The sequence below is a fragment of the Corvus moneduloides genome, chromosome 3 (assembly GCF_009650955.1).
Source record: "Corvus moneduloides isolate bCorMon1 chromosome 3, bCorMon1.pri, whole genome shotgun sequence".
In the NCBI taxonomy this organism is placed as follows: Eukaryota; Metazoa; Chordata; class Aves; order Passeriformes; family Corvidae; genus Corvus; species Corvus moneduloides.
Genome location: NC_045478.1, coordinates 67,649,501 through 67,676,072, shown reverse-complemented (window position 1 = coordinate 67,676,072; position 26,572 = coordinate 67,649,501). Strand labels below are relative to the sequence as shown.

The following is a 26,572-nucleotide window of genomic DNA, read 5'->3' as shown; positions in this document are numbered from 1 at the left end:
AATACACTCTGATGAGATACCCAAATTTCAAATCTCTGAGGCACTTCAAGAACTTTGCAGAATGAGATGTGTGAACAACATAAATCTCTCATTCTCAACAAATATGCAAGGAAGTTTAGAAGATTCAGTCTATCCCCTAAGGATGCCAAATATTTGGGAAGAAAAACTGTTTAAATATATTCTTGTTTGAGGAATATTTTACTAAAGCTAACAAAAGAACATAGACCAGGACAACAGTACTCACCAGAATGTTCCTTTGTCTCTGCTTTCTGTATCTATGAACCCAGATTCCAAAAACATGTCCTTGTAAATTCGACCAACCAGACAGTACATATCTGAAGCTACTTGGTCTTCCTGTTCTACAAGGGGAATCATAATTTCTAGAGCTTTCTGTCTGTCTCCAGGCAGATTTCGCCTGTTGAAAATAAAAGTTTTGATTAAAAAACAATAAAGTTAAGAAGAAATACTTTTTCATGACCATATTTTAATACAGACATATGACTTCATCCATGTAAAATTATTGATAGACAAAATGGACTATATTATGTATACACACTTACCCCCTACTTCTTTTTTTTTTGTCTTTTCTTTATATCACAGAAAACCTTTATAAAAGCCCCCAAACATAATTTCTCTCTCTCGTGAAGCATCAGCTAGAGCAAAGCACTGAAAATAGCACCAAAGCCTCCAGGGAAATTCTTAGAAGGATCATGTGATGCTTCCTTATAAAATGGAAAAATATAAACCTTGATTTCACATCTAGTATATCTTTAATTGTAATTCATGCTCTAAAGAAGATTCAATCTCATGTTTGTGATTTTACTTTTTATATACGTTTTGACTGTGAAGCAAAAAGTCCAAAAAGCACAAACTAGATTGAACTCCCATGATAGGGATGGTTTAGGAGTAAAGCCAATAAGGCAATATTAAAAGAAGTACTTCAGACAAATAGACCACATAATTGCAAGCATTCGACATTTCCTGGTGAGTCATAGTTTTGATACATACATCATTCAGTATCAAAAGTTTAGAATTTTAATGTGCTTGTGTACTGAACAATCAAGTTACTCCCTTTTCAACACTTCCAAATCTTGTATCGACTATCACTAATCCAGATTAATGAATTTAATGAGAACAAAACCAGTACGGAAAATAATGTTTTGCAACATGGATTATTTACACTTAGCTGGTCTTCAGAGCCAGAGGTCCCTACTTTTATTTCTGTTTACTTTTCCATCATCAATGCCCTCACACTTTCTTGATTTAGGTCAGACTAATCCTGACTAATTGAGCTGCTCCATCCTTCCGTACTAGTGACCTGGATTAGAAGCAAGAGACACATTTTTTTCACAGCAAAGATTCAGAAGTGCAGAGTATTCCACACCTGCTTTAGCTCACAAAATATCCTCTATAGTCCCAGTTAGGAGAAAGTTAGAATTAGCCAAAGTAATTCCTTCTTGGCACACCAAAGCATGAATGTTTTCATGGCTGTCATGGCTTCTAGTTTAATGGTCAGCCTGGAGAAGAGAGGAATAGGAAAATCTCATCTGGACTCCTTTGGAGCTACTGTGTAATCTTTTGTCAGATACTCTCACAGGCAACATCTTAGAGTCACAGAAACAGTGAATTATAAGGGTATGCCTGAAAAGATGATGCTGCAGTTTTCCAGGTTTTTAGTGCCTCAATGAACTAGTCCTGTTTTCAAAGGTGACTTTGTTTCAGAAAACCATGTCCTTGAGGTCTAAACAACATGCTAAAACTCCAACACCTAGTGACCCTTGTGAAGGCTCTGTAGAAGTGGCAGATACATGCTGGATTATTTAATCTGCAAAACTTTACATATTTATGTCAAACGGGAAACAAAAAGGGCAGAATATTTATATCTTCATATACCTGGTATAAAGGCACAAAAAAGGACCTGGACATTTTATTCAGACACACAAAAAAAAAAAAAGTCAGACAGCTGTTTTTATTTTTTGTTTTCTTTTTATTTTCTTTCAAAACCAGGTTTATTTTTTCAAGTAATTACTTGCAACATGTTTTAACATCACTTTCACATAATATGCAGTTCCAAGACTCCTCGGTGAACTTGAACTACAAAATTCAAATCTGTGAGAAGCAGAACCATCTGTAGACGTTTTCTATACTTGAGAATTTCAATACCCGCTGACACCTGGTGTACTCCTCTAAAAGTCAACAGCAAAATGTTCATTGTGATAACAGCAAGGGAGCAGAGAACATCTGTAATTTCTTCTGAAAAAGCTCCCCTTTTAGTCTCTTGCCTAAATGCCAGTATCCTAGAAAGAAAATCTAGGCTTGGCTTTTATTTAATACATGGAAGCAGTGTATGTTGCTCCATGTATCACATTTTGTCCATGTTATCAGAGAACGTGGAAATTAGTTTATCACTGTAATACAATAAAATCTTCTGATGGACTTTTGATGAAAGGTCTGGTTCTGTCTCCTAACATTACCAGAACTAAGACTAAAATGAGATGATGTCTTTGCTAGCACAAATGATGCAGCACTGTCACTCACACAGCAATGTTAAAAGTGTATTTTTCAGAAGGAAAATAGTTAGGTATTTATTTACTTTAATTTAGGTACTGAAACAAAAAATAATGCAAACCTATGGAAAGATAAATCAAACATGCTAAAGGAAAAGGAATGAAATTTGATAGTATGAGATAAAAAGAAGCTTAGATTTATCACAAAGCTCAGAGTCCCCAAAGCTGCTTCAGTCAAAATCATGGGACTGTGCATAAAGATTCCAGTAGGGAACCTCACACAGGATTACTCATGCCTTATGAAGTTTGAAGTTTTGATTTCCTGTTCCACAGAAGAAGGAAGGGTAGATTCTTACCTGTTTAGCGCAAATGCATAATGCAACCTCACATGGTGGTGGGAAGCCAAGTCAAAAGTGGGCAGTTTCTCTAAAGTTTTCACCAATTTCACAATGGAATCATAATCCTTCCAAAAAGAAAGGAATAATACAATTTTAAGTGGCTGTACTGTGGTATGCCTATATAAACTCCTCTTCAACCTAAGCAGGTATTATTTCGTACTAAGAAGTATTTTCAGTCCATTGTAAGTTTTATGGATTTTAGTTTCCTCAGTCTCAAACTGTAAATAGCCTAGCACTAATCAGAAATGGGAATATGCACAGTATTTAGCAGGGAAGCACAATTTGGTCTCCTGTGCTGCTTCAACAAGGTTCTGTGGAAATTTTCATACATCTGTTTCATGATTAAAGTTAGCTTCAGGAGTTGAACACATATCAGTGTTCATATTGTGCAGACATTACAAAACTAACTGCATCTGAATTAAGACATCCCAAAACTTTGAAGTAGGCATGAGCCATGAAAACAAAATAAAAGACTCTTGAATACCACAGTTTTTAAAGTAGCTTACTCACTGACATATTTAAAAAACAAAAAATAAAAAATCAAACTCAAACCTCTTCATAATGTTTAAGAAGTGACAGTTGAAATTAACAAAGTAAAACATTACTATCATCATTCCAAAAGCTGAAATGCATATGAACTATTTATGTTTCCATAAGAAATGTCACAAGCTTTGGTGACAAAGAACACATTTGCCTACCAATTATAGAATGCTACCATAGCCTTTAACTACAGGCTGTTCATCACACAGCAATGCTGAGACGGAGAAGAGTTATTATATGTCATGTACTTTTTAGGTAATGTTAGAAAACCCTTTTCTGCTACAGAAAGGCAAACAGTGAAACTACAAAACAAAATAAAAACATCAGAGAAGACACCATTTTTACTACAGTGCTTTGTCCACACAGTTTGTTAAAAAAAATCTGTGCAAAATACACTAAAAATTTCTGTGAGAATGTAATTTAATTTACTACTCTTAGTAGTGCGCAAAACTCTTACCTGAATGTCTCTGTAGGACAGCAGCAAGTTTATTACAATGTCAGCAGACAAGACTTCAACGTTATCTACTCGCTGTCGAATCCTTGCCAGCTCTGCTGCAAGCTCTTTGCCCGTGTAAAGTGTCCGGGCCTTCCTGATGTCATTCAAAATGGATTCCCGGAAATACTGGCTGGAGAGGAACAACTTTGCATCAGCAACTGGGGACAGGTCCCTTGCACTTGTTTTTCTGGCCCCACAGCTCTCCCACAATGTGTATGCAGAACACGTATTGATAAAGCAGTATCAATAAAGAGATTTGGTCAAGCTAAACTATTAATTATCAGTTTGTCTGAACAGAGGCAAAAGAGCCTGAAATTTATCTTGCCAGCTGGAATATTTGCATTTTACATGAGTGTACAAGACGACAACTCACCTCGAACTGGCCTGGGCCACCTTCAAGAGCTGAATAAATCGATCCACTAGAGGTAAGCATATAGGCCCAAGCAGAGACTCAAAACCAGGCGGCATCAGCTCTGTTAGTCCCTTCACGAAGCTGCTATCACAGCAGTACACCTTGTTATGTGGAGTTATCATATAAGGAACAAATATGTAGTTCCCAGTGCACATCTGCAGGGAAACAAGGTGCAATATTTAGGGCAGTTATGGCTTGACAAGCCAAAGTATGAGACAACTGCATCTACTACCTGCAGATTTCCACCTGTAAAGTCACAGGGAGACCTGCTGCTTACTTCAGCAAGATTAAGTTTTGACTCATAAATTCAGTTTTCACGTCACATATGATATACACTTGAAATGTATGCTTTCAGATTTCTGATCTGCTTCCTGTAAAATAAGTCTTTTCAGAAGTATCAAGCTGACCTCAAAAGTGAAACAATTCTCAGGGCACACCCATGTCACCCTGAAAAGGCAGATGGAATCAAAAGAAGCTGACGTACACTCTTTTCAAGGTGACAGATGATCAAAAGAGAGCAGTACAGTTAGGCTCACAGACATTGGAAACAGTAACACAATCTAGTTGCCTCACGACAGGAAAACCATAGAGAAAACTAATCCTCACATGAACTGCAAAATGACTCAAACAGTTAAGCATTCAAAAGCAAATGAAATTCTCTACTATGTAGAAAATACTCGTCAATGGGACTTAAAATCATACATAGTTCAGAATAATCACTTACAGAACACTTTAGCATTGCTAAACTGCATTGATTTTTATATATCAATGTATGACAGATAGTTTGCAAAGAAAAAGGAAAAATTAGGTGTCTTCCGAGGAAGAGGGAGGCAAGATGTCTGCTGACTGTGGTATGTGCGTGAGCACAGATTTATGTACAGAGAAAGTTGCTGAATATTTGTGGTTTAAAGAGTCTTAACTATGAGACAGAATATCAACAAAATTGGGAGGAGTTCCTCCATTCAACTCTCAGAGCTCAGACTTCATTACTGAAGTGCCCAGCAGCCCAATAACAAAAGCCTTAAGGTAGCAATTCTTGAGACTCATCATTTTGGTACCCCTAAAATACTTCCAAGGTTAATTACTTTCTGGTCAGCTGCTTCTGCTCTCCCAGAAGTCAATACAACAATGCAGGCATCACTTTAGAGATGCCCCTGCTTTGCTGAGCTCCACACATTGAGAGGGCAGTGACTGAATAGTTTTTGAATGCACAATACCAGCCATGTGATTAAAACATGCATTTTAACAGGCGTTATTAGATTTTTAAAGCGTGGAAGGATTGAGGTACTCAAGTCTGCAAAATGTATGTGTACAGATATGTCAGTAAACACGTTCGTGTACAAATCAGAGACTGGCTATGAAGAGTACAGGAATTATTTTTTAATTACACCCAACACACTATGAAATTGTAAGACCTCAATATAAAGGCAATCCCACTGCAACTTCTGAGGGGTATCAACGGACTCTGTAAAATCTAAAAATAATTGGTGTAGACATTTACATGAGGTCAATTGAGTTCAACTAACACAGAAGTTGTTTGGAGATTATTGCACACAGTGCCTTGCATAAGGGTTAGTTGTCTTCTTTTCCCAACCACTGCAAACTACTGCTGCTGAAAAGCTAGGGAGTATTTTTCTCTATGTGACTGCAGCAATTCCAAAGGAAAGTTGAGAACTGGGGAGCATATGACAATTTTCTTAACAAGTAACTAAGGAGTGGGATGCCAGAACCCCAACTGGTTGTCTGTGCAACACAAAAGTGAATGGATACTTCTATTCAAGAATATCCTAGCATGTAAGGCAATCACATGCTTTCAACAGTGAATGGATGAACTTTTTACCCTGCTAAAATCTAATGAGCCCCACAGTCAAAGGCAGAAGGAAAATTATGAATTTGCTGGAACTGGTTTCAGCAATTACAAGAGATGGGTATATAGTGACTGGCCTAAGAGCCACTATTACGCATAGGCAGACTATTCTCCAACTTTCCTTTTCTAGATAAAGGAGAAAAGGGTTGGGACGTCAAGAGTCACAAAAAAGGGTGAAGTAGCTATAGATATCTGGAGGCAAGAATTTTACTTCCTAATGTTTATTCAGTGCATTAAAAATAAATTCAAGACTGTTTGCAGGAAGACCTTCTCAGACCTCTGGCACAATGTTCCAATGCTCAGGTCTTAAATAAAAATCAACTCTGAAAAAGAATGTTCCCATCTTTTGAAATTCACAGAACCCAAGGTTCACCCTTGCAAAATTTTTAATTCTACCAGGAGGAAAACTGCTCTTCCTGCAGATGACAAGTGCTCGAGTCCATGACTGAGCATGAGCTCTTAGAAACCCATCCTGAGTGCACTGTCTGTAGGGAGTACGTATCTATTTCAGAGAAACAAGAGAGCCAGCAATATATGCATTCTTCCTGTTAGTTGAGGCGGGGAAAAGAAAAGCTGGTTATAATATAGAGCCCGGTATAGAAGACATGCAGACCCAACAGTCTTTGGAAGCAATGGACAGGGAAGAACTTAAAAGTTAAAGACAGGAGAAAACACTGTAGAAAGAAAAGAGAAAAGAATAAATCAATTTACAGTTGTTCAGAGGGCCCCCAGGGATCTCAGGGAATTGTCTCAAGGTAGAATTTCATCCTGAAATTCAGTAGCAAGCAGTGTGAGAACACAGTGGCCTTTCCCTCAGCCAGGGCATTACTTTGGTTCTTAACTTAACCTAGATAGTTATCTTTTGTGGGAGCTCTGTACCTCTGAAACCTGTCAAATTCAGCTGAAGTTCATCAGACAGACAAACAGGCAGATACAGAGCAAATGTGGATGATGAAAAACCAGTACAAGCTCTTAAGTTTCATTTCCTTAGGAAATGCACTTTAAAAAAAAAAAGTAGAAAGAGCACAGATGCAATAAAGCTAAGAAACTCTGACCTCAATTTCACTTCCCTAGCTAATGAGTACAGCAGGTAGATATTTAACAGCTAAACAAAGGCAGACATGCAGTAGCTCTAGCGTCAAAAGAAAAAAAAAAGAAAATAATCAAAAGATATATATTATTTACTAAAGGTGGTGGAAGAAAGATAACAGTGATGGTGAGACTGCTTTTGTATAACAAAGTCTATAGTCCCCTCCTGTGGAGAAACATATTGTGTCACTGTCACAAACCCTAATTGCAAAGAGCCCAACTCTAACTGCATTTGGGCTGTGATTAGGGTGGGAGCCCAAGAGGACCAAGCTGTGTGGGAAGCAGTTGTGGAGCTATTCTAAATGTCAGACAACTCTCAATCATTTTCCCCAAAGCAGAGTGCGTGCTTTCCTCATTTCCAGGTGATGCAACCTGTCTCAGTAACTTATATCTTATCTTTCTCATCTTTTTTTGTCAAAGTATAATCTACACTAACTTAAGTCAGAAAGGATCAGGTGGTTTTTCTGACACACACTTCCCATCTGCTCACACATTGCTTTATATTTTGACTTAGTGCATATTACTAGACTTGGAAGTTTAAATATATTTAATTTATTCTATTAAAATCTACCCTGTAACACTCCATTCCAACTCTGATCCCACAAAATCTGGTATTTTTTCTAACCCTGACTTCACTCCATATTCTAAGTTTGTTAAGTACACAAGACAAAATTGTTTTACTTTGATCCATTCTTGTGACTCACCACATCATTTATAATGAAAGTAACAGAAATGAACCTTTCAATAAAACCAGGATATTTTTGAAGGAGTAGCACCTTAAATAAAATTGTAATATTCTGTTATGTCAATACCACTTAAAAAAATGCTTTGAATACAGGGGCTTCAAAGGTGGGTGGGAATAGACCCCTCAATCAAGAAGAGGTGCTGCAAGTTCCATTTTGCAATCCTCCTTCTTTATAAAGCCCTCATTATCTAAGGTTCAAAAGCTCAAATTACACTAGTGAAAGTTCTAAAGGGACTGCAGGGCACCTGAGTGGTATGCTGAAAGGCATTACTGAAAACACCCGGGGCTGGGAAGGTGTGCATACAGAGAGTTGATGACAGTTACTGTGGTTCAGACTGATGCATGAGAACTCGGGACATTAGACAGGTAATCCTGGCCTGAGCTCTCAGATCAGATGAACTGCTTTTATCTGGGAAATACAAACATACATATCTTTGAAGGCCTTGGGCCACCACACTCAGTACCTGGCAACATCAGGTCATTTTCTGACAGACTGTCCATGTCAGCCCATTTCCTCCCATCAGTCAGACTAATCAGAAGGCAGAAGTGCTGGTTGGTGCCAGCTGTACACAAAAACGCTTGCAATTAAGTGACAGAATCTGTAATTAATTTTTGCAAATTTTTTAATTGTTCTGTATTTTTCTAATGTCCCTTCCTCAATTACTGAAGACAAATCTAACAATTCCAAAGTGTGAGTAATTTCAGTTAAATACAGATGTAAGATCATTCTTAATAGCTCTATAATTACAGAAATTAAGACAAGGCTGCTTCTAGTTAGACCTAGTGGTCACTGGAGCATTAACCACCTCTTTCTTTTTCAATATCCTTTCTCAGCTTCTGAGAGAAATTAATATAGCACCTATTTGTATTCAAGAGATAATAAAAATTAATAGGGTATACTTACTTAGGCATTACTTACTTAATGCTCACAGTAAGAATATAAACCAGCCCTTCTTTCAATATCCCTCTCTACTATAGAACTCCTACTTGTGAAAAGGGCAGCTTTTTGAGACTTGAATGGGGAGACCACATCTTAGAAAGAAATATCATGAAAATAAGATAAACACTATTCTCTCCCTCAAAAATTAATCTGATGTAATACAAAAGATCTTCTTCTGAAAGTTGCACAGATTAAAAAGACATGGTGCTAAAGACAAAGGAACATTTGAGTTCTAGCCAATTAATTCTTGTATCTTGACTTTTTCTTCAAAAAGAAGGGAAAAACTCTGAAAAATCCCAGGGAGTCAGTGATGCACAGTCCTTTCAATTCCCTAAGGCTCTATACTAACACTGCTCTCCTGGGATCATTTAACAGTCAAATATCCACAAACAGGAAAACTGCCTTCAAAGACAAGTGTCAAAGAAAGCAAAGATCCCCCAAAGCAAAACCATGATACTTTAGCCATGGATGGTAGAATCTAGCAGAATCCCATCTACTTGCCAAAGCTTCAGGTCAGCATCCAATGTAACTTTAAAAAAAGAAAAAAAAATCAGCCGAAGTAATAAAAATAGTCAGTATCTTTCACAGTAGGAACAGTTCTTCCTGCTGACACTCCTCTAATTAAGAGAGCTTTTTTCTATTTCTCCCACTCGTCCTTTTGACAAATATCTGCTTTTATTTCAATTCTTCTGGTGAAATTTTTAAGGTAATTCTTCGACTGCGCATGGTCTTACGTGGAGCAGATGGCAAAATCATAAACCAAGTTATTAAATCTATTCCCTCCATCCCCCAAACACACAGTAAATCAACATGTGCTGATGTTTTAATGAATACAGACTCGGTTTTGGTTTATTTTAAATCCCACTCACATGAATGATAGCCTTACTACTGATTTGAAAAGGAACTTAAGTAAGCCTCATGCCTCAGATGAACTGAAGCACAGAGATGGGATCTACTCTATCAAATACTTCCCCTTTACTTTGAGAAGATATTCTTTCCTTATACACCCAGCAATTGCATTCTATTGCAGCCATGCTACATCCTAAATGCTTGTTAAAAATCAGCTTACAGCCTATATGGTCCTTTCATCATATTCGCACAGGAAAAGAAGTTACCAACTTTTTCCTAGGAAAGCATGTGTCAAATATAGTAGTCAAGAATTCAAAAAATTAAAGAACAAGCAATAATAAATACCACAGTTATCATTTTCAACAGAATATTTACTGAAGGCTACATAGCATTTTTGCATACTTGGATATCAAAAATCAAACTGGCCACAAATCTCTGGTTGGCTGGATGAAGAGTACTAAAAATATTTACCCCTATTTCCATGGTGAAAGAAACCAACAGCTAAACACACCCTTCACTACAGTCTTTTAGCAGCAGCTATACAGAGATCCTGAGCTTGCAGATGCCTCTGGAATGCCTCATCCAGAGTCACAGAATGGGTCAGATTGGAAGATACCACAGTGGGTCATCTGCTCCAACCTCCCCACTCAAGCAAGGTCATCCTAGAGTGCATGGCATGGGATTGTGTCCAGACAGTTCTGGAATATCTCCAATCAGGAAGACTCCACAACCTCTCTGAGCAATCTGTTCTGATGCTTGGTCGCTTGCACAGTAAAGAAATTCTTCCTCCTATTCAGATGGAATTTCCTGTGTGTCAGTGTCTACCCATTGTGTCTTGCCCTAGTCCTTGGCACCACTGAGAAGAGCCTGGCTCCATCTTCTCGGCACCCACCCTTCAGACACTTAAAGACATGGATGAGGTCCCCTCTCAGTTGTCTCTTCTAGAGGCTGAATAGGCCCAGCTCCCTCAGCATTTCCTTGTAAGAGATGCTCTAGACCTTTCATCATCTTTGTTGCCCTCTGCTGGACCTGCTCCAGGAGCTGCATGTCTCTCTTGCGCTGAGGATTTCAGAACTGGTTGAGGTCTTCCACTCACATTGAAGGAGCGCTACACCGAACTGTCTCCCAAGCTACATCTTAAACAAGAGGCAGTTAGGAAAGGCTATGGAATACCAGTAAAAATTACAGTCATAGAGCCATAGAATGGTTTGGGTTGGAAGGGACCTTAAAGGTCCTCCAGTTCCAACCCCTGTGTTGTGGCCAGGGGCACTTTCCACTAGACCGGGTTGCTCAGAGCCCCATTCAACCTGGCTTTGAACCCTTCCAGGGATGGGGCATCCATAGCTTCTCTGGGAAACCTGCTCCAGTGCCCCAGCACCCTCACAGTACATCATTTCTTCCTAATACCTAATCTAAACCTACCCTCTTTGAGCTTGAAGCCATTGCCCTTTGTCCTATCACTACAGTCTCATCCCTTCAAGTGTTAGAAAAGCAAAACACTACTAAGGGTGCCCGGCCATACAACACTAACCCTGTTGTTTAATCGCTAACACCTGCAAGTCAGCTGCCCAAGAGAACAATTCCCATTGCCTCCAAGGGCCCTCCTGATCAGGCCACTAGCTGCACTGCAATCTCACACCCCAGGCAGCTCCCGAGGCTATCCACTCCTCCAACCTGGTGTAAGCAAGCAGCCTGAACTGAAAGGTGTGCACTGTGTCAAGGTGTAACTTATGGCAGTGGGTTGCAAACCTCATGTAGAATACATGCACATTAAACAATCAGATTCAGCACGAAGACAAATTTTTAAAAAATTGAATAGATCTGCAACTTTCCTCCAAAGCTGGTAAAATTTAAACCGTGGAGAATTATGATGAAATAAAAACTGGTTAGCTAAATCTAGCAAGGTACAGTCATGAACCATAACCTTTATAGCTACATCTCATGACTGAAACTCTTTACTAGTAATTTCTAGAATGCCTCTGCTGCTTGATTGACCTCAAAAATCAGATAACAGCAAAAATTAAACTTGAGCTTTCAACCAGCAAAGTAAGTACCTCATGTTAAGGTATCACTCCCTGTAAAAATGTATGGTTTTGGTATTACTGGAACATTTGGAAAAGGTCCAACTAAATAGATATAAAACCACATATAACAGGAAATGAGCCAATGTTGTCTTGTACTGCTCTGCCCAGACAGGCTCCAGGCAGCTTATCCTAGCTATGCAACATTGTATTGACTAATACTAGGAAATACAAATATCCAGTCAGAAGAACAAAACAGTTGGCAATAGATTTTTTTTTTTAATCCCACTTCTTTTTAGGGATACAAGGTTTAGGAAAAGCAAACACAAGGCATTTCAGTTAGGCAGATATATATAGATACACACACACACACAGAGACACTTGTTTTGGAACCTTTTTAATCTCCTGGTGCCAAGGATACCACGGTCCTGATATGGCTGATGTTTGCATGCTATTAAAAAACATGTTCTAGAACAGCAAGACAGAACTCCTTGTTTATCCATATGTGAATTTCATTTTTTTTCATAATAGTAATGTCTCATGACTGTTTTTGTTAAAGGTGGGCATCAGAGTCATGGCTTCTCAAGAACAGAACCTCTGTCGCACCCATTTACCCAAGAATCTTATAACTTATGAAGAAACATGATTTTTATGAAGCAGGTATTATATTCAATAGTTAGGCATGCACCAACGTTGTGAAAAGTCTGCTTCCAGGTAATTTGGCTGACATCATGACGAAAAAATGAGGAAAAAGGAGACAAAATCAGTTACAGAGCTGCTAAATCCATTTCACTGACTTCCCTGTTCTAATCCCAGGGAAAATACTTCCTCCCAGAAAAGATGTTATGTGGGTGTGCTTGAAAACATCTGAGACTTTCAAGGAACACATTCTTTTTCTGGCATACACTGAAACATTTCTAAAAGTGATAAATGACAGTGTCACAGTAACCTATCCAAATTTAAATGGAAAACAGAACAATCCTTTCTGAAACAGACGAAGGCCAAGTTATCATACCTCTCCTTGAGCTTTGGGGACTGTCATTTAAAAGCAGGACAAGATGACATCTTCCCTTTATTCTATTGTACCAGTCATCTCCTGCTGATTTCCTGCTAAGAGAGCTCTTCCCCCTACCCTCCCAGGATCATTACATTAGTCACACATCATTTTCCCTAGGTCCTAGGCCATCAGAACAAAAACACAGAATGTAATACATTCATTTACAAAAAAGGCCTTACTGTTCTCTTTCATTTTATGTAAAAGGCCTAACTGATCATTTCCCCCACTTTCATTAGAGACAGGCGAGAGATTTCTAGTCTAGCACATCTTTTACAGCCTTCTGTGAGTCTCTGAAAAGCACTTTTTTGGTTAACAGCTATACAGAAACTCTATAGGAAAACCTCTTCGCTTTTTTGGTATTTTAACAAAAAAAAAAGTCTGCAATTTAAATTGCAGCATTAGACCAAAGCGCACACTGGTTTTGAAGCCATCTTTAGAAACTCCATGCAGAGAAAAAGAAAGACTGCATCTTTTTCAGAGAGACATATTTCATAGTGGCAGAAGTAATTACTTAATCCATGAATTCACTGTTAAATAAAGAAGTAAAATCAGGAATGCTGCAGTTTTCATGGCACTGTGGAAAATAAAACCTGGCCAATTTCTGAAATGAAATACTTATCTGCCCCTTAGAAAATTTTATTCAAATATGTGGAATTGTACAGCATGCACATAGCACCTCAGGATATCAGCACAGCACTGACTAACCTCTATGAAATTATATATTAGCAAATGTGGCTACCAGTAAGTCACAAAGAGAAGCCAAGAACAACTCAGCGTGCCAGATATATATTCTGAGATGACTGGCCCTGCTGCTCCAGACAAACCACATTGAAAAAGCAGTGCTCTCCCAGCGACAAGTCTGCCTCCTTTGAACTTGGGAGTAAAAAAGAGAAGGGAGAGTTGCAAGGTCAACCTCAGAAACCAAAGGGGTGCCAAGGTGCAGAAACCTCCAGTTTAATGACTGGCAGTCAGACAGACCACCGGGATCTGCACTGCACTTGGACTAACAGGCTCCAGGACTCAACTTCTAGAAATAAATACACACACTCCCTCTCTTTATAAATATTTTATACATATACATATATATACACATATATATACATACATATATATATACACATAGATACATACATATATACATACTTTTTTTTTTCAGAGCTGTAGCCATGGGTTTCTAAAATGAGCAACAGTTTCCAAATGACTCTACTTTCTAATAGAGTTTTTTTAAAAAAACACTAAAGAACACTGTGCAGAAAAACGCAACAGGAAAAAAAAGATAATCAAAATGACAAATGCAAATGGATGTGAAATAATGACAGACAAGTAAAGGCAGCAGAGAAAATACCACTGATAGATAGAGGCAAGGTAAGAAGTGAGCCTGGTACCTAGCAACCAAGTGATCTACACAGACTTGCTGCTAGAATTTCCAGAATTCTGCATCTAACTCTGTAAAAATACAGTAGGAGAGTGCTAAATGATTCAAGTGGAAAACAGAATATAAACAACATTAAATGAAACGTAAGTTTGGAATGTTTATAATTCAACTGAAATCCATACATCATACTTACATTATTCTTCTGGCAGATAATTTCCTGAAATAAAAAAGAAAAAAAAAAGAAAATAATGTTGATAGCACTAGGAAAGACATCTGATCAGTATGACTTTCTAATATTGTTTGCACACATGATAAGAAAAGGTTGGTTTAGAGATGTTTTCTATGCCTGTCAAATCAACATAAATGAGATATTGTCTCAGGAGGGACAAAATTACTATGGAACCAAGTAGATACATACAACTTATACATACATAAGAGCGTACATACTGTCTGCACGTGTATATACATATATACACATACATAGATGTCCCTCCATTTATAAATTTGCCTAGAGGCATGATGTCCAGAAGTTTTCTATTAATAAACACCTATTCATATTTGAAAAGTCAAATATAGTAAGTAGCATTTTGCTACCAGGAGAAGCAACCAAAAAGAATAGTAAAAGCAGTATTCATATGAGGTTTTAAAATATTCCAAAACTGCTTGAAATTCACTTGGCTCTAATAATCAGATGCAAAAACCACATCTTCACATTTTCAGTGTGGATTTTCAGAGAATTAGAAGCATACACAGATGGAAAGAGCTGATTCCTGCACACTAATCCAGGTGGTACAGTGCATGTGTAAACCACTTCTGAACAATGATCTTGCTTCCAGCAAGATTTGTCAGCCAGTTCTGATCCCAGAAATCAATAACCATAACAGATTTATCAGATAGCTATGCCTCTGCCTCTGGGACTGGTGAGCAGCTTCACCAGCACAACAGCATTAAAAACAAACACAGCGTCAAACCAAGGCACCTCATACTTTCCATGTTGCTTAAGTCAGGCTTCGATAAAACTGCTCTTCTCCCTGTTGAGAGGGCTTGCTTCACACATGACTGTTCCTAGCTTTCCAAGCGCGGGTCATAAATGTCTGGTCAAAACCCCCAGCATGGACAGGGACATCTTTGACTAGATCAGGTTGATCAAAGCCCTGCCCAGCCTGGCCTGAAGGTTCATACAGAACATTTCACCATCAAAAGCTTACTTACATTGCTTTATGCCCTGACTGAATCACATGCTGCAGTTCTGTATTTCCTTCATTTTCAGTTTTTGAATTCCCCCCTTCTATACAAGATTAAAACTGCACATGCTTTCCTGCATTGCTTCTACTCTTATCTGCTGGCTGTAACAAATACAGGAACAAACGCTGCCGCAGAAGGTGTCCCAGCATGCCGATAGCTACTTTTTTTAGGCAGTTACTAAATAGTATGGAAAGGGTCTCGCTCTTTGATGGCTTTCCTACAGACTGTCAAGAGCAGAAACACAGGCCCAGTTCAAAGCTAAAGGAAACTGAAGGGAGTCTTTCAGTCAGCAGAGTATTGGTAGCAACTGTGACATCCAAGCCTCCCTGCACAGAGCTGGGCTTCCACTGATGCCAGTGGGAATCCAGCATGTGACTCAAAGTCCAGCCTCTAAACTAGTAGCCTGGTGCCTCATCCCAAGTGATTCTTCAGTGGGAGTTGGGTATTTGGCTCTTTGCCCAGTACAGTGAAATTCTGCTCTGCTTATACTGTAGATCACTGTACTTACACAATTGAATTCAATTCCCAGATACATCTTTTATCATTAGCATTATTTTTAGGGCTTTTATCTGTATACTCTTTTGTGTGCAAAAAGAAAGGAAATAATTGGATTGCAAGTGGTCCAGTTAGCTGAGAAAATCTGAAGGGAAAAGCAGGGAGAAGACACTGAGTTACTAAGCATGTCCCTCCCAAATATAGGGCCAACCTAAAAAAAAGGGGACAGAATCAAAACCAAATAGCCTGCACTTGCCAGAAGCAGTGGAAGCAAGCCCTTCCTGAGAGGTGGTGGTGCCCAGACTGCAGTCTGACTCACCAAGCTGCTCATTGTAAATGCTGCTTCTCAGCAAAGCCTAGAAGGGAAGCACAAGAGCATAAAACACCTCCTGAGCAAAGCCAATGCATCTGAGAGAGGGGAAGTAATTGAAAAGACTGCCATCCAAGTTGTCTATCCTTTCCCATCATGGAAGTTACTAAACCTTTCGGATAGTTGCAGTAGGAAGCAAGTATCAGGTCCTTGACTGACATAACTCACAGCTCCATGGATTATCTTAAAACACCCTCTTGCCTTAAACCAAAGTACCATACTGTGCACTGAGGCATGAGTTTTGTTTTTACTGATTCCATTACACTGCTGGTAATCTCCAGCACAGCAATCTTGCAGGTACCTGATGCAAACAGCTGCAACTCAGCAAGACTTAGCAGAGGGTATCTGGAGGTCCCGTAAGTTTTGGCAGAAAACTGCTAATTTAGACAAAAGCTAAAACCCAAGGAGTATTTTGCTGCCTACACACTACCACTCTCACAGGATCTTTATTACTGTAACAAACACCAGTAATTCCCTTGAATGACAAAGTCATGAATTTAGTTTCTCATCTCAGATTTGCCAAACTTCTGTTTCCATAAACAGCCACTTAACACCTAGGTATTTAACTGACTGTGATCAAGTAACCTAAATCTTTCTCTTTAGAAAACTAAACTGAGTTTTACAGCATTGCATTGTAGACAACTTTGCCAGGCCTCAGAACATTTTTGCTCTTCTGATCTGGACCACAAGTGGTATGCATATTTCTTACAGAGAGAAACTATTTCAAGTGTTAGACTAGCTGTCACTTTCCCCCCAACCCCCTTTTTCCACCCAGAGCTACCTTCAGTGACTGCAGAGACTCTGCATTTGTGTCACAGTAGAGGATAATGTTGTTAGCCATGCTGAAGCTCTCCCTGACTCCCAGGTGGTAGAACAGGGAAGGTTGACGGAAAGCGTCACTCATCTCTACAACAGCAATATCTGCAGAAAGAAATGAAAAACATTATTGTCAATGCTACACATTTCTGACAGTCAAGTACTTCTATGTCATGTTTCTTCACACAGTTTAGTCTGATAAGAAGACCTGGCTTTAAGTAGGAAATAAGAGATATAGAGGGATTTCCCCATTTTAGCTATTATGCCTGAATTTTAAATATAGTCAGCAGGATGTGGTTTAGCTTTTTTGTATTCCACTATTACTCCTCTATTTTTTTCTTTAAGTGAGACCTTAAAACAGTAAGAAGAGATAAACCACTAATCAAGAAAAGGAAAAAATTTCATTTGCTGTCTTGAGGAATAAAATCCGCTTGGTAAATCTATACATGGTGACCGATAACCTTTGGTAAAAATAAAGGAAAAAATTACATTTGATGTGTTTTTACCCTCTGTGCAAGTTGCAACAAAAATTCATGTAAACTATGTACATCACTGCAGAACATACTGTATAGATTCTGTACTAGAACTTTGGAAGAAAACAAACTGAAAGGTAATGTTGCAGTATAAATACCATTCAGATCTATTTTGATTAATATAGAAAGATGAGAGAGAGAATGAGAAAAGGACAAGGTACAGATGCAGAGAAGCAACAAGGAAGTGAATATGTAAAGCCAAAGAAATCCCCATATAAGTAAAAACTTTACTGTGCAGAGAATTCTGTTCATAATAAATTTTACCTGCAGAAATAAAATCAAGCACATGTACAAATGCTTACAGAACAAGGAATGTAGTCCACAATTTCTCTTAAACTATGTGATTCTATTGGCCAAGTTCACACCAATATCAAAATATAACAAAAGGCAATTAATTATTTCTGCTCTTCGTAAGATTTCTGTTATACCAGGCAGCATATTTCCAGTGCAGAAGTCTAGTAGAATCAAGAGAGCAAAGCAAGAAAACTGACACATCTCTACCTCTTCCACAAACACCTTTCTGTCTTTTCACCCAATTAATTTTTTTCTTATCTTTCATAAAAAACCAAAAAACAGAAAACCAAACCCAACCCAGAGAAACATGCTTCTGTTAAGAGTAGGACAATAAAAGCAGCCTGGTTTCCAGTATACCTCTGTGCTTTTCCCTTCCTTTGGATGCTTTCATGACTGAAAATACAGATAGCAAGACAAGCTCTGCAGGGAAAAAGCTTATGTACCCTCAAGTTTCTCTACTCTAATTAATCTAGTAAGAGATTCTACCTCTAACCACAACTTTCCACCTCACCTGTTTACTTAGATCATCAAAATTGAAATGAAGATATTAAATAAAAGATAACCCTTGTGGCCCTGCTCTCAAATGGGGAAGCATTGTCTCTCCAACTTGTTGAAAACTAGTACCTTTGAGACATCTACTCTTCAGTAATGTTTTTCTGTAACTGGCCTACAGGCTTATAAATTATTTAAAAACATGAAGGAAGGATAGATACATACAGGGGAAAGAGCAAACATTTGCCTATACAAGCTTAGGCTCTTCAAGAAACAAGATTAAAAGAGAGGAGACTAATATGGTACAAAAAGGATATTTTTTCACACTTAAAAATCTAGTATTAAATTATGTTTTCTAAAAGATTCATAATTTGTGTTCTAAGCAACCCCCTCTGTCCAATTTCACAAAAATATTTGCAGTATGGATTCCATCAAATTTGATTGAAGTAAAAAAGGCAGTGCACTGCTAAGACTACACATAAACTCACTTCCTTTAATTTTAGGAAACTGAAGCATCACAAAAGCCAAACAAGAATGACAGTACACCACTATATTTTGGGTGAGATTAGGCTTTGTTTTGCTTCCAAAAGTTGCCATAACACAAGTTATATTTTTAACTGCTCTTATTCACATAGAAGTCTAACCTTGAGCAACTCTAAATCTATGGTCTATATCTGTTAACACCAAGCAGGAGGAAAATTTGCGCAACTTGCCATGACTTAATTCTGCAATCTTGCAAGATAATGTGCTCTCACTAGAGTTGCAAAACTAAGATTAAAAGAGAAATATTACTTTAGATGGAGCCTGATCAAAGCCATATTACAAAAAACACTTGAGAAATCCTATGTTAAAATGGCAAGTTCCTAGGATCATGAAGAAGGAAAGAGGAACTCAAAAAAAATGATGTGTGTATATATACTACTGTCAAGCTGGCCAAATCCATTGAACAGAGTCTGACTCAGGGCCACACTGTAGGAAACATTCTTGGGTCCTGTACCATCCCTATCACAGAATAATAAAATAAAATAAACCCCAAACCATACAAAAACCTTGAGTTACTTATGCAGAGGAGGGAAGGACCACAGGTAAAGAAATATTTGTATGAAAAATTACACCAAGATACTGGCATAAAATCTTTTGCGATATTTCTATTTCTTATGTAACTAAAGAGGATTTCTTTCCTTAGCATGTCAAGACTTCTATGAAATCCAGGTCTACTGGATAATCTCATTTGATAGATAAAGCAGTGTCTTCCTTAGAACAGGTTCATCTTCTGTGAAGCTTTCCTGCTCACTCTAGCAGTTATGTATTTCAAGATAAAGACTCATGACACAGCCCAGATTTCTCAAGTTCGGGTTAGGCCTCAGGGCTTGTATCACAATTTCCAAGGGGAACAACCCAAACCTTACCTGCAATTCCAACAAGCCACAAAAGGTATGTGCACTTTTGGGATCAGCTGTCAATCCAAATAAAAAACATCCTAAATCAGCTCTTCTGACAGACCTGTTTCTATCTTCTTTCACAACATCGGGAGAGAAACTCCTCTGACCAAAGGAGGGATCAGCATACTGAGCACTTGACAGGAGTGCAGAAGTCAAATACTGTGTAGCAAATGGAAGCTTATTTGGGATTAAAAAAAAAAAGAGAAAAAAAACCACCACAGAGAAACTGGAGTGGTAATGATTCCTACAGAGCACCTGAAATGTACCATTGAGTACACCACAAAACAGACAAACACTATATTCAGCTACATAAAATATGATTAGAAGTTTAGCAAAGATGAGCAAGACTGATGGTTTTAAAGACAAATCTACATAAAAGTATACATACATATATCAAAATTCTCACTAGTTTGAAAGAGCCAGGGTTTAGCTAAACCCAAAAGAACTGTTTTGTCATCGATACATAAACTGCCAGAATCCTGTATATCTGCTTCTCACTCTCATTTTTCCCAGATGAAATTAATTCAAACATACTCATGCAATAGAAGATAAGTTTTCTAAGTTTCATTGGAGAACACAGTTTTGTAAGTGGCAAAATGGTATTTCAATAAAGGTGGAGTAATCAGCTCTACAGTTATACTGGAACTACCCCCTTACCAAAACATCTGTGGTTTGAGTTTCAAGGCAAGTAAAAACCTGATCAAGCACAAGAATCGGAGTAGAGCTCTCTCAACACCTCAGCCCTCAGGATGAAGCACTCTGAAGACCAGGAACTGACAATTCACTTCAAACACTCTTGCATACCTTCAGCGTTGCAGCAAAGAAAGTCCGTTCATGCTCCAGAGACTAATGAGTAGGGTGGGTATGGAAGCATACTTCATAAAACACTAAGAAAAGACCGAAAAGTGCAAGAACTGCAATTCTTGCAACCTCACAAGTTACAAGAAAGTGAAATTTAGTTCTGTGCCCAAGACCAAAGTACAGGATAAAAGTTACTCTATCTCATGAAAGTAGACCAGGTGACAGATCGCTGATACTAAAGAAAACAGGGATAGAACAGTTTTTACCTCTTCTAATCATCTTTGACATTACAGAAAGTCTTACAGTAAGTCTTGCAGCAAATTATTGTCTCTTGATAGTTTATGAGCAATAACGTTAAGTCTAATCACAACCTTCTCTCCCATCTCCTTCAACAACTGGTATGCCTAACTAGACAAGACAAATGTATCATGAACACAAGACTAGAGCTTAATTCACTCAGGCCTAGGTAGCAAAACCAGCACAAATACAGCAGGAGGCAGTTTAGTGTGCATATCCTAAATCACCCTGAGCTCTGCCTGCCTGCTGACAGCAGCCAAATTGCTTCTAATGAAGCTGCCGATGTACACATTAGCTGAGTAACCACACAGTGAGCTGCAGACACACCAACACCCACCCAGCCATCACAATCCATGTTATTAGGCTAACTAACATCCACACCAACAATAGCTTGAAACACACTGTCACACATTCAAGAGAACAAAATATCACTGCAGAGTAACTGGCTTCTTATTACCCTGGGAAACAAGATTCATGGATTGGAATTGGAGGCAACTCATTTGACCCTTTTTGCCTGAGTACTGGAAAAAGTACACATCTCTGTGAAGTTTGGCATATATTAAAACCATCTTACCAGTCATTCTTACTTGAGATGTAAATCCACTTTATTCTCTTTAAGCTGTCTGTGCAAAGACTGAGAACCTTACATACAAAATCTCTAATTCACTTGTCTTAAGAAATGGTAAAAACTCAAGGGTATACACATTAACACGGCCAAAACCCAGTAAGTGTCCATTAGTGGATATAGAGCCCTTTGCTCTTGGCTATTAGCCATGCCTTTAGTCACCAAGACAGTGATAAATGAAATGCAGCGGTCAAAGTCCATCTCCTAGTCATTATTTTAAATGTAACAGGGCAAAGAAGAATGTTTAAACAAGTGCTCTGAGATACCAGATACGTACGCCCTACTTTTTGATACTACCTGCTTACTACAGTGCTGCCAGGAAAAACAATGAATACAAACAGAGCAGCTATACAACAACGAATGTTTATGTTTGCTATTATCTTCTGATTAATTGGTATTAAACATGTGATCATTGCCTTGCATTCATTGTCCCACAATTAATCAGGGGAAAAGGAATGATGATAATGGCAACTTCTGAGACAGACCAGGATTTTGTGTTCTTTTCCACTTGAGGGTTAAAAGAGTAAGATGCTGTTCTGACAGAGATACAGAAGAAAAGAAAGGAGGGCAAAATTTGTTTTGGTGCAAGTCTGAACACCAAACATATTTCGTATTGCAGTAGCAGCTCTGTTCAGCCTTAGAATAACAATATGATGACACTTACTATTGGGCAAACTCTCAGAAACAAGCAAGGAATATCCTTATCTACTTCAAATTCTGTATGATTCTCTGTGCTTGGCATAGATATCTTCCTGTTTATCAGGGACTGCCTGCATGAGGTGGGAAACCTGCTTTGGCGATCCCAGCACGTCAGTACAGATTGGTATTTCTGGTTCAACTGTGCAAACCACAGTGCCACTGACTTGTCAACAGCACTGGAACCAGACATTTCCTGTCAAGAGTGTCTCATACGGCTCCAAGTCCGGAAACAAATGATGGGAGGCACTGAGGTGAAAATACCTAAACACAGGTGAATGGCTCCCAGGAAACCAGTCCAGCCAAGCCAGTCTGTTGGGAGACACTAACCAAAAAAACCTCAGACTTTATAAGGGTGTCTGAGGCTTGAATATGGGGAAGGAAAAACAGGTAATGATGGTACAGGTAAGTTAAGTATGTCATATACTAGAGGAAAAGCAGGGTATTTGTAGAAGCTTGAACTGATGTTCGAAGTAGGCTTAAGGGCACCAAGACAAAAACATGTGATGGACATGAGCTAGTTCTTGTCTAGTGAAAAGCACTATGACTTAGGAATCTTACAGTAATCCTGTCTTAAGCACTCTAATTTTTATGCAATGGAAGCAGAGATCCAGCATCAATGAAGTACAGATCAGAGCCTGTCCTGCAACCTACTCAAAAGGGAATTTCTGAGCACAAATTCCCAGCAGATACAACACAAACCCAGCTGTCTGGTGGCTGGTCCCTTCCCAGATGCTGCATAACACAAAGTAGAGCTAGAAATAATCGGAACACTTAATACTTGGCCAAAAAGCATCAAGTTTCCTTTGGATACAATAGTATCCAAGTATTTTGCCTTCATGCTGGTATTAAGAGTCCACTGTTCCTTGAATAGCTAAACTGAGTTGAGCTGCTTTTGAATTTCAAAGTGAATTTCTACACCTAGACTCACAAGCAAAAAGGTATGATTTCACTTCAGATAAACTCATCAAACAGTTGTTACTGTTAGGGGTGGTTCTGACCCTCTTCCACGTTTGTATCAGATCTAGTGTGGTCAATACCCAGTGAGACAACTCAGTCTATCTGTTTGCTTGGAGGGGTGGGGTGTGTGTGCAGGATCAGTTGACTCCTGGATCAGTTAGATGATCTCACTTTCCACCCACACAATCACTAAGAAGGCACCAGACACCACAATATCTGCAGGGATGCAACTGAGTACCTACTTACCTCTGCCTGAGAGTCACATATTGTTCCAATGGGTAAGTAAATTTCAATCCTCCATACAGACATGGGTGCAACACCCACTTGTTCAGGAACCCCATATATAGTACCACAGGAAGAAAAGTTCCTTGAGGAACAATACAGAAAATAAATAAAAGCACACTCACACAATCTACCTCATGACATTAGGCATCTATAGCCATACTGATAGATTGTAAATTGAGTATGTGACTCAATTTAGGTCTCTAGGAGACTGCTCAATAACAAAAATAAACTATCTAATCACATAAAAGCAATCTTTCTTCTTTTTAAATCATTATTAGTTTTTTATTTCTTTCTAGTTAGGGTAAGAAAGAGGAACTACTTAAGTAAAAGGATGACAATGTGCAAGAGCAAATATAAGCTGTGCCTGTATAAATTTAAACCAGAAATCACAAGAAAGTTCATAATCTACAAATCCAAATGTCCTGGAGCACTCCCCCCAAATGTTTAACTGATTGGTCATGATCTGTTATCACATTGCAAAACTTGCGCCCTGTCCCACAATACGTCGAGGTGCTCCTTAGTAAAACTCGTGCAAATTTATTCCTGGCAACTTTTATAGCTAAATGGCTCAGATCATTCTCACAAAATCAGATGTGAGACTTCACCAGGTAGAACCATCAAAGCAAGGAGGAGAGAAAAACAAGCTACTTTTTTTTTTACAACAACAGTATTCTAGACCAAGATCCCCCAAGTGAAACTCTGGCCTTTTTGTCTGCACTATGCTTCAAAGATGCAAAGGGGAAAGAACCTCTTGCTTCTGTAATAAAAAGCTGATGGGAGATAAGCCAAAGGCAATTACCAAAGTAAAACAGCAGAAGCTGGCAATGAACTGGTAACACAAAGAAAGTTATAACAGATGTTGGAAAAGGAATGAGACAGGAAGATGTAGATGACAAACAATAAAGGGTTGTGTAGGAATTAACACATCAAACTACACACCAAAACCTAAATCACTGTGTCAATGATCTGAAGACAATTGAAACAATATAGAAAGGCTTCCAGATGAAGAAAAAGAAAAAAGAAGAAAGCTTGAGATTCAAAAAATCCACTCTTTCTTGGCCCAAAACAGGATTGTAATGTTATCACATGATTCCAACCCCCAATAATTCAAAAAACCCACTCTCGGCTTGATGCATGTGGGAGGAACTCAGCATTAGGCAAGAATAAAAGATGACAAGCAAACAAAGAGCCATTTATTTAAAAATAACCTCAATATGTTCAGGCTCACTGCATCTGTATCAATCCTAGTGAAACAGGCTCCCTAGTACCAATAACACCAAATACTAAAGATTACCTTAACTCTGAACTTTGTATCAGAAAAAATACTCAGACCTCAACGGGATAACTACTGAAGCTCAGCTGAAGACAGCAGTACATTACAGGGCTAGTGTTAGGATCTGTACCAAACATTATTTAAGCAATCCACAGGCACAACAGCAGAAGTAGTCAATGAAAACAAGGCAAGCTGTAGCAAATCAGTACTTCTACGTTTGGAAGTTTTGTTCAAAATATCTTCATGATTGCAATTTTTTTTCAAAGAAGACCAAACGCTCCTTTGGCCTGAACAAGATCATAAGCAGGCAAAAGCCCCCCTAAACAGACAAATAAATAAATAAATAAGGGATGTGGCAGTATTTGTGTGGTTATTTTGGTTTATGTTTCCATGTTATGTGTCTTTGAGATGCAAGATGAAAGAGTGATTATTCATCCTCTGGAGAAGTGACCGAGCCTACCCAAGAAGAAAGAACTTGTAAGAACACAAGTGAGCCAACAGAAAAGTTCAGAGAAGAAAGGAGAGTCCTATGAAAACCCAACAGCCAGGTCTCAGGGGTGGTGGAAAGTTTTCCTAAAGTTTAAGTGAACGGTAGAGTTTGCTACAGCTCCAAAGCTGCAGAGATCATTAAACCAAAGTAGGAAACAACAATCCACCTCAAGGACAGGATGGGCAGGAGAAAAAGCTGATTAAAAGTTCTTTTTATTTCTGTCTTTTCTGTTCTGTTTATTTTTGACTTAGTGACCTGAAGTTTTCTCCATCTAAGAAGTCTTCCAGCTTCTCTTTTTCTAAAATCTCACTATTTTCACTTACAACACAGTTATATATTTGGTTCCTTTGTTCAGCTCACTGTGACAAAAATGTCTAGGCAGATCCACTTCCAAACTTCAAAGTCTGAGTTTCAAGTCTGAGTTTCATTGCAGCAGCTGGAGGGATCAGATCAAAACTGTTTAGCTAAGTATTTCTTCTCTGCCAGAAGCCAGCAGGCAGTGTTGCAGAGATACTAAGAATGAGCCAAGTAAAGACTGAGCTTTATTAGACAACAATCCAGACACATTTACAGAAAAATGCTGAGCTACCTAGAAAGCTGAATATCAATAACTAATTTAGTGCTCAATATTACGCGAATAATTAGAGCTGCTTTTCTTCATGTATGTTACTTTGCATTCACTATCACTGAACTTCAGCTGTCCTTTACCTGCTCATTTGCCTGCTACCATAAAACTTTCTGCATTTCTTTACTGCCTATTCTTTAAAGTTTTGACAAGCCTGCACATTAGCAAACATTATCACCACCCTTTTCACCAGAAAGAAATTTCCAGATCAGCTGTGAAAAAAAGCCAATTCAAAAAAGAAAGTACAGAACAATCCTTTCAACAGCCTGTTTTTCTACTGGCAACCTTGCTTCATTGCAAAAATTACCTTCTGTTCCTTTCCTTTAAGAGTCCACTTATCTCAGGGTTATAAGGATGTCATCTCCAGTCATTTTTTCCCTTTAAGAGTATTTAGTAAAGCATCCCATCAAAAGCTTTTTGACAACTCAATATACTGTCTTAAATGGATTACCCTTAAGTACAGGCTCATAAGAAGAGTGTGATTTCCTTCTACAAAAAAGCCACTTGAACTCCTCCTTGCTGCCAGATTTTACCCAT

The 26,572-nt window shown here is 38.5% G+C and overlaps 1 protein-coding gene across 1 annotated transcript in view; it reads right to left on the bottom strand.

The window, feature by feature from the left end:
- Nucleotides 1-26,572, bottom strand: part of MAP3K5 (mitogen-activated protein kinase kinase kinase 5) — a 100,349-nt gene that overhangs the window by 53,744 nt on the left and 20,033 nt on the right. The window contains exons 2-7 of the mRNA XM_032102068.1: nucleotides 17,188-17,327; nucleotides 14,490-14,513; nucleotides 4,315-4,508; nucleotides 3,903-4,071; nucleotides 2,864-2,970; nucleotides 245-415 (exon numbers count right to left, since the gene is read on the bottom strand). Of these exons, the coding sequence (XP_031957959.1) occupies nucleotides 245-415; nucleotides 2,864-2,970; nucleotides 3,903-4,071; nucleotides 4,315-4,508; nucleotides 14,490-14,513; nucleotides 17,188-17,327 (805 nt within the window). The remainder of the gene's footprint in view (nucleotides 1-244; nucleotides 416-2,863; nucleotides 2,971-3,902; nucleotides 4,072-4,314; nucleotides 4,509-14,489; nucleotides 14,514-17,187; nucleotides 17,328-26,572) is intronic.